We start from the raw sequence: 9,152 nt of genomic DNA on the forward strand, positions 1-9,152 counted from the left end.
TTTGTGAGCGCGGCAACTTCTCTGGTTGGTAAGTCCATTTATGCACCCGCTGGGCTTGCTCGTTACCCCTAACCGCCGGAGTATCTCTTCCTTCAATTTGGTATAACTCTTAGCATTTTCCGGGGTCAAGTCGTAGTAGGCTTTTTGGGAATCGCCAATCAAGAAAGGTGCAACCAGTCCTGCCCATTGCGCCTCCGGCCAGGTCTCTCTCTCTGCAGTCTGTTCAAACGTATATGTAGAAAGGCTTCCACATCGTCATCTTTTGGAGGTAGTGGCTAGCTCGGATTGTACCTGTGGAGGTCCGGTCCTCATGATTCTCACCTCGAGGTTGCTCTACAAACCACTGGAGCACTTCGGTGAGGGACTTACGGTCACTTTCGACAGCCTTGGCGACATCAACCAGTTGGGTGCTCAGACGGTTAGCTTCCTGTTGCGATTTGACCGCCTACATAAGCTGATTATTGGTCTCCCGCTGGGCTGCATTAGCCTGCTGCTGAGCAGCATTGGAGATCAGCAACTGTTTACAGATGTCCTACATGTCTGGATGCTTGTTACAATCCTTTTGGTAAATCGGTTACTGGCCCTTTAAACAGACTGTAATCTTCTCTGTCTCTTATGCCCGCATCCTCCACCAACTGTAGCGGGGCCCAGACACACTGGGGTATGTTTGTTCAGGTAAGAGACAGCAAACGTTCAATCTTTTTAAAAATCAGGCTCCTGCCTGGTTTATTAAATCAGAAATAGTCAGCAAACAAACACTGCAATAATAATAAACATACATATATCCAGGCACATCGCCTCTAGTTAGGACATTAAATAAATTATTAGGGAAAGGGAGGTGCTGAAGGGGGTGTGGCTAGAAACAGCAAAAATCAATTAACCCTTCGCACACTCACATGCAAATGTTCAAACAAATGCATTCACAGATTTACTCATCCAGGCACAACTGTTATCCCTACAGCTAAATTAAAAGCCAGGGTTTTAGTTCACAGAAGAATGCATTCTTATGCTTAGTCACCTATACTGCGTAGAAGTACCCAGGTAAACATAGGTGTCCTAACTCTGGCCCTGTAACATGCATAGTGCAGACATGCAAACACATTAATTGCATCAAACCTATCAATGGATTAGGAGCACACATCCTAACTTCCTCTCCTGGGAAAGACAGTGCATCTTACCAATCGCACAAGGGAGCTAATGTTATGTGCACCATGTGCACCATGCGCATACACCAGCATAAGCTGTCTGCATGCTGACAAACATACAGGGGAAGGGGGGAGTGCACCGAATTGGACCCTAGCCACAGGGGTCAATGATAAGAATAAACATACATATATCCAGGCACATCGCCTCTAGTTAGGACATTAAATAAATTATTAGGGAAAGGGAGGTGCTGAAGGGGGTGTGGCTAGAAACAGCAAAAATCAATTAACCCTTCGCACACTCACATGCAAATGTTCAAACAAATGCATTCACAGATTTACTCATCCAGGCACAACTGTTATCCCTACAGCTAAATTAAAAGCCAGGGTTTTAGTTCACAGAAGAATGCATTCTTATGCTTAGTCACCTATACTGCGTAGATGTACCCAGGTAAACATAGGTGTCCTAACTCTGGCCCTGTAACATGCATAGTGCAGACATGCAAACACATTCATTGCATCAAACCTATCAATGGATTAGGAGCACACATCCTAACTTCCTCTCCTGGGAAAGACAGTGCATCTTACCAATCGCACAAGGGAGCTAATGTTATGTGTCCATGTGCACCATGCGCATACACCAGCATAAGCTGTCTGCATGCTGACAAACATACAGGGGAAGGGGGGAGTGCACCGAATTGGACCCTAGACACAGGGGTCAATGATAAGAATAAACATACATATATCCAGGCACATCGCCTCTAGTTAGGACATTACATAAATTATTAGGGAAAGGGAGGTACTGAAGGGGGTGTGGCTAGAAACAGCAAAAATCAATTAACCCTTCGCACACTCACATGCAAATGTTCAAACAAATGCATTCACAGATTTACTCATCCAGGCACAACTGTTATCCCTACAGCTAAATTAAAAGCCAGGGTTTTAGTTCACAGAAGAATGCATTCTAACTTGTGACATAAATAAGATCTTCTATGAACTCACCATACACCTAACGGAATACCTTGGGGTGTCTTCTTTCTAAAATGGGGTCACTTGTGGCGTTCCTATACTGCCCTGGCATTTTAGGGTCCCTAAACCGTGAGGAGTAGTCTAGAAAACAAATGCCTCAAAATTTACACCAAAATTTATTTAATGTCCTAACTAGAGGCGATGTGCCTGGATATATGTATGTTTATTCTTATCATTGACCCCTGTGGCTAGGGTCCAATTCGGTGCACTCCCCCCTTCCCCTGTATGTTTGTCAGCATGCAGACAGCTTATGCTGGTGTATGCGCATGGTGCACATGGACACATAACATTAGCTCCCTTGTGCGATTGGTAAGATGCACTGTCTTTCCCAGGAGAGGAAGTTAGGATGTGTGCTCCTAATCCATTGATAGGTTTGATGCAATGAATGTGTTTGCATGTCTGCACTATGCATGTTACAGGGCCAGAGTTAGGACATCTATGTTTACCTGGGTACTTCTACGCAGTATAGGTGACTAAGCATAAGAATGCATTCTTCTGTGAACTAAAACCCTGGCTTTTAATTTAGCTGTAGGGATAACAGTTGTGCCTGGATGAGTAAATCTGTGAATGCATTTGTTTGAACATTTGCATGTGAGTGTGCGAAGGGTTAATTGATTTTTGATAAACACTGCAATAAGGTAAACAAAACACTGGCTCGACTGAGCAACTAACTGACTCACTGTAATTTCCCTAACTCACTAATAGAGCAGTACAGCAGGTAATAGTCCATTCAATAATAATGGCAGTAATAATAATGGCAGTATTTGTATAGCGCCTTTCTCCTGTCGGACTCAAAGGGCTTGCGAGGCAGCCACTAGAGCGCACTCAGTAGGCAGTAGCAGTGTTAGGGAGTCTTGCCCAATGAACTCCTTACTGAATTACTGGCTTACTGAACAGGCAGAGCCAAGATTCGAACCCTGGTCTCCCGTGTCAGAGGCAGAGCCCTTAACCAGTACACCATCCAGCCATTCAATAGTATGCAACTACATAACAATTTGAACCAGCAGCTTTCCTTTTCCCCAAAGCCTCTCGACAGCGCTCTGTTCCCTCCAGTGTCTAGGAACACTCTGAGCTACTTCCTGGTCAGGCTAACTCATCTTTATTCAACAGCAGGACCACACCCTGCTCAAGGTAATACCTGGACTGGGCCACTCTTCCTCTGACCAGCTCCGGGACCTTTCAGCCAGCTCTTTAACCTCCTTGGCGGTCTGATTCTTTCCAGATTTTAGGGTCTAAAAGCGGTGCAATTTTTTTTCACTCTTTCAGACCCTAAAACCTGAAAAAAATCATTCTGGCAGGGAGATCTGCAGCAAAATAAAAAAAAAATTTACCTTCCTGGGCTCCTGGGCTGCATTTTTCTCTTTGCCCACAAGATGGCGCTAATATACATATAAACGAACTTCTCTATATTTCTCTAATATAGAGAAGTTCGTTTTCAATGTTAGCCCCGCCCCCGATGACGTCACGCTGCCACCACCGCTCTGCTGCCACCACCACGGCTGCGCTGCTCCAACTGGCTGCCGGGTCCCCGGAAGAATAGCGGGGACATGGGGGATCCCGGCGGCCAGGGAAAGACCCCACACTGCCGGGGAGAGAGGCTGGAGTCCCGCTGCGCAGCGAGATCGCGCGCGGGACTCCACAACTACAGGTAAAGCTCTGCAATGCCTACCCCGACCTGAGCTCGGGATCACCGATAGCAGCTGCTTTTTTCTACCCCGAGCTCAGGTCGGGAAAACCGGCAAGGAGGTTAAGGAGCCCAACTACAGATCCAAATGCATTTTTTTTTTCTGGTGCTTTATTTTGCAAGATACCTGAAACGAGGTGCGCTCCATCACTATTCTTTGCAAAACCAGTGACACCCTGTCACAATATATTAAAGATTTCTGTGTACAGAAGATTTTTGCTGTAAATGAGTTGTCCATACTGAAAATTGCACAGGTGAGCCTGCCTATAAGAAAGAGGAATCTGCATAAGCCTTGTCTTGATTGTGTATGAAGCATGTGTCTATGACTTCATAGCTGGTGACATGATGTCCTGTCCTGTCATGTGCCAGCTAGTCAGAAATGATTTCATTGTGCATTGCTATGTCCAGCTCGTTTTGCATCTCATTTTTACGGAGATCCAATTAGGCATGCCTTTTAATAACCAGTGGGTTTACAAATAAAAATGACCTGCAGTCCAGCAGATTTATGTAACAGTGGTGGTGGATTTAGGTAAATCTCTTTTAAATGAGGGTCAGATTCGTAACCAGCAAAATAACTGCTGGACAATCAAAATTTAAATATATTTTTTCTCCTGGTCTCAGTCCTCTAAACCTAGGTGTGTCTTATAGTCAGGAGCATCTTATAGTCCAAAAAATACGGGTATGTCTGACACTACTGATGCTGCAGGCCGCATGCGCTGGGACTTAGGGGAAGTTTGAAGCCACTTAGGCCTACAGTACAGGTATGCATCCACTGACACTCCTGATTGGCATATTTGCTTCAAGTTAGTGACATCACAAGTGTTACAGCCAGAGGAAGTGCATTAGACTCAAGAATATGGTTATATGATATTGGTGTAAATTCTATTGATTTATAATTCCAGGAAAGCCTCACTGCTGGTGAAGTTTACTGTAATTTCACAATTGTTTGTAACATATCCCACATAACAATGACTTGTCCTGTTGAATGGTCACATTAGTAAGTAGCAATTGAGTAAATGCTCTGTACACACTTGTGACTGATGTCACCCAATGGGGCAACATCGCTAGGCTAATGCTTTACAGATGCTTAGTCTGCTGTATAGCTGACGACGCATGATGTTGCTGTGCGGGGAGGCGGAGGGATGACAGAGCACGGCAGGCGGGGTTAGCGGCATGCACACAGGTATCAGCTGTCACTTGAACAAGTTGATCTGCCTGGCGGATCGCTAGTTGAGTGGTGGTCGGGGGCCACTGTACACACACTGGATTATTGGCTGAGGCAATAGTTTTCCATCGCAGCCAACTTTAATCTGGCATGTGTACAGGACTCAAGAGGCACAGTACAGATGTGGAGCATTATCTCAGTAGTAGCTGCTGAAGGATGATGGTAATTGTGCATGATTGGTAGATAACATTTTTGTGATTACTGTTTTCTTCTTCTATTAGTGAAAATGATTGAGGTGTCTGTTACAAGTGAAGAATCACATCTATGAATCTTTGCACAATCTGTAAATATTTTTCCATACTTGTGTATTGAAGGTCCAGCTTCTTGATGGTGATGGCTTAGAACATGATGGTGATGAAACAGAAGACAGTGAATCTCCTGAACAGAGGGCTCGCCGCCCAATGAATGCTTTCCTGCTGTTCTGCAAGCGTCATCGTTCTCTTGTGCGACAGGAGCATCCACGACTAGATAACCGTGGAGCAACAAAAATATTGGCGGATTGGTGGTCCTATCTGGATCCAAATGAAAAGCAGAAATACACTGATATGGCAAAGGAGGTTGGTTGTGCTTTCCCGGTTCAAATGCAGTCTGGTATTTAAATAAAAACCCCTTCTGAAATATTATGTAAACAAGCGTTTGCCAAAGCCAGGAGCATGCTCCACTGGCGATATGTACTCATACTTCATGTGGGACATGGAGTGGCTTGTGAAAGTGTACTGGAGATGGACAAATAAAAATATTTTATGCTTACCCGTGGCTTCCTCCAGCCCCATGAGCACCAATGCATCCCTCGCCATCCTCCCGAGTGGTTCTGTTATTAGTTGTATCTGGTATTCGTCCCGGTAATCTGGGTCGGTCGCGCCAGTCGGCTCTTCTGCACATGTGCAGAGGGGAAATTGGGATCAACTGAGCCACAAAGTGATAGGCGCCCATGTAGATCACAGAGCGGGGTCAGTGCATACTAAGGGGCACATTGCACAGAAGTCTCAACTTCAGAGTCCATAGCTACAGACCTCCAAACTTCTTAAGGCCATCAGATTAGATTATGAACACTGTGTAGAGCGCTTCATGCAATGGGTTTACATGGCCAACCATCTGCATTTCAGCCTTTAGGAAAATTTCATACTCCCAACTTTGTGGAATCAATTTGGGGTTTGTCTCTGCCTGTTCCAACATGATTGTGCACAAAGCAAGGCCCTTATAGTAAACCTGAGACGAAAGGAGGCAAAAATGTATATACGTACCTGGGGCTTCCTTCAGCCCCCTCCATGCAGATTGCTCCCTTGCCACCGTCCAAAGCCTCCTGGATCCTCCGGTGGCAGCCCAGTTCTCAGCCAGTCGGGTGTACTGTGCAGAACGCTCCCAGCTGCGGGAGCGAGATGGAGGAGCACACTTGGCTGCGCCTACTGGCCGAAGATAACAGGGTTACTACTGGAGGATCCAGGAAGAATCGGGTGGCGGCGAGTCAGGTATCTGCATAAAGGGGGCTGGAGGAAGCCCCAGGAGTGTATAAAACTTTTGCCTCCTTTTGTCTCAGGTACACTTTAAAGGACCACTTTCGCGAAAAACTGTAACATTTAAAATGCATGTGTATGCGTAAAATGTACATCTTTCCCATATTAAAATGCACTATAAATTACTTTTCTCCTATATTCCTGTAGCTTATAGTAGGCAGTAAAAATCTGAATAGTCTGACAGGCATGTGTTGCTATGAGGGGGGGCATGACAGTGGGGTGCATGATGGAGCGGCTTCTAGCGGGTGGCGTATAGAGGGGCACAGCAGGTTTTGAACTTAACACTGCCTGGCATTGCCTTCCTGGCTTTCAAACCTGAATGTAAAGTAGTCCTACAGCACTGCATGGCAATGCCTGTAGGTGAATTATTATTGTGTATGTATATAGCACCAATATCTTCCTCAGTGCTTAACATATTATATATAATCACATCACTAACTCTGTCTCAAATGAGCTCACAATTTAATGCCTACCATAGTCAGTCATTGTCTTATGTCCCTATTGTAGTCTAGGGTAATTTGGGGGGGGGGGGGGGGGGTGGATCTGTATGTTTTAGGGATGTGGGAGGAACCCAGCGTATCTGAAGGTTACCCATGCAAACTCCAAGCAGATAGCCTCCTGGCCCAATTTAGAGGGCTATCCACTACACCACTCAGCTGCTCGTGTATGGACACTGTATTTGCGGGCTCCTGGCCCAACTTAGAGGGCTATCCACTACACCACTCAGCTGCTCGTGCATGGACACTGTATTTGCGGGCTCCTGGCCCAACTTAGAGGGCTATCCACTACACCACTCAGCTGCTCGTGCATGGACACTGTATTTGCGGGCTCCTGGCCCAACTTAGAGGGCTATCCACTACACCACTCAGCTGCTCGTGCATGGACACTGTATTTGCGGGCTCCTGGCCCAACTTAGAGGGCTATCCACTACACCACTCAGCTGCTCGTGCATGGACACTGTATTTGCGGGCTCCTGGCCCAACTTAGAGGGCTATCCACTACACCACTCAGCTGCTCGTGCATGGACACTGTATTTGCGGGCTCCTGGCCCAACTTAGAGGGCTATCCACTACACCACTCAGCTGCTCGTGCATGGACACTGTATTTGCGGGCTCCTGGCCCAACTTAGAGGGCTATCCACTACACCACTCAGCTGCTCGTGCATGGACACTGTATTTGCGGGCTCCTGGCCCAACTTAGAGGGCTATCCACTACACCACTCAGCTGCTCGTGCATGGACACTGTATTTGCGGGCTCCTGGCCCAACTTAGAGGGCTATCCACTACACCACTCAGCTGCTCGTGCATGGACACTGTATTTGCGGGCTCCTGGCCCAACTTAGAGGGCTATCCACTACACCACTCAGCTGCTCGTGCATGGACACTGTATTTGCGGGCTCCTGGCCCAACTTAGAGGGCTATCCACTACACCACTCAGCTGCTCGTGCATGGACACTGTATTTGCGGGCTCCTGGCCCAACTTAGAGGGCTATCCACTACACCACTCAGCTGCTCGTGCATGGACACTATTTGCGGTTTCTGCATAATCCAGCTGTGTTGCTGGTTGGCAGGGTGAAATGACATCCAGCCTATTGATCACAATCAATAACAAGTGTACTAAGCTGAGAGACTGCTATTCCTCAGCTTAGTAAATCACAGACACAATTACCGTGTTACTCTTCTTGACTCTGTGTGTCTCCATTAGCATTTGATTGTTTTAAATATGAGGATACATTTTTTGTGTGTTTTACTAAAGGCTGCCACTAGATGGTGCTGTGATATGGTTATTTGTCACTTAGACTTTACAGACAGCCACATTTTTTTTCTTTTCATGTTTGAAGCTGAAACAAACTTGAATATACAGTAATAGTAAAGTTATCACTGCTTTTTCTGCATGTTTTATGCCTCACCCTAATCTGTTTCTGTACTGTAACTTGCCTGTGTACGATCGCCTTTACAAACCAAAGGGAAGTAAAAGTTGTAAGCAGGAAATATGGCTCGGTTATTGTTGAGGACTAGGTAGATGGAGTGCAGTTTGTTGCTGAGCCTCTATCTGTGATGGCAAGAGTATCAGGTCATAGTGTGCACCTTCACTACTTATGATAGCAACTACCCTGCCAAGATGCATTTCTTGCAAATAGTATCAGCCACACTGCAAAGTTGAACTGTGACGTGCAGAGCACAGAGAAGGGTATATTTAGTTTTCAGGCAGCTGGAATTGTTCTCTGTGATGAGCGCTTCCTAGCCCGTGTCACACTAGGGCTATCATTCATAAAGCATTTCCGCATGCGGAAATGCTGAAAACCGCTGACTTTACCGACCACTAAGCAAAATCTCCATTCATAAAGGCTCTTTCTGCATGAAAAGCTGACATTCCCGTGCAGAGTGATAAATTTCCGCCTTGTGCGGTGATTTTCTTGATTTATCTAGAAAAAGTAACAATGCCCATTCATAAAGATTAGAGCACAGTGGTATGCTGACGGGGATTACCGCTCCCTCGGCAGTAACGATGACCATGCGGAATACATGTAACTAAATGGGACAGACCTCCCAAGCAGC

The 9,152-nt window shown here is 46.1% G+C and overlaps 1 protein-coding gene across 2 annotated transcripts in view; it reads left to right on the forward strand.

The window, feature by feature from the left end:
- Nucleotides 1–9,152, forward strand: part of BBX (BBX high mobility group box domain containing) — a 118,273-nt gene that overhangs the window by 57,465 nt on the left and 51,656 nt on the right. For both annotated transcript variants that reach the window (XM_068268458.1, XM_068268457.1), the window contains one exon: nt 5,395–5,637. In XM_068268458.1, the coding sequence (XP_068124559.1) occupies nt 5,395–5,637 (243 nt within the window). The remainder of the gene's footprint in view (nt 1–5,394; nt 5,638–9,152) is intronic.

The sequence above is a fragment of the Hyperolius riggenbachi genome, chromosome 2 (assembly GCF_040937935.1).
Source record: "Hyperolius riggenbachi isolate aHypRig1 chromosome 2, aHypRig1.pri, whole genome shotgun sequence".
NCBI lineage: Eukaryota > Metazoa > Chordata > Amphibia > Anura > Hyperoliidae > Hyperolius > Hyperolius riggenbachi.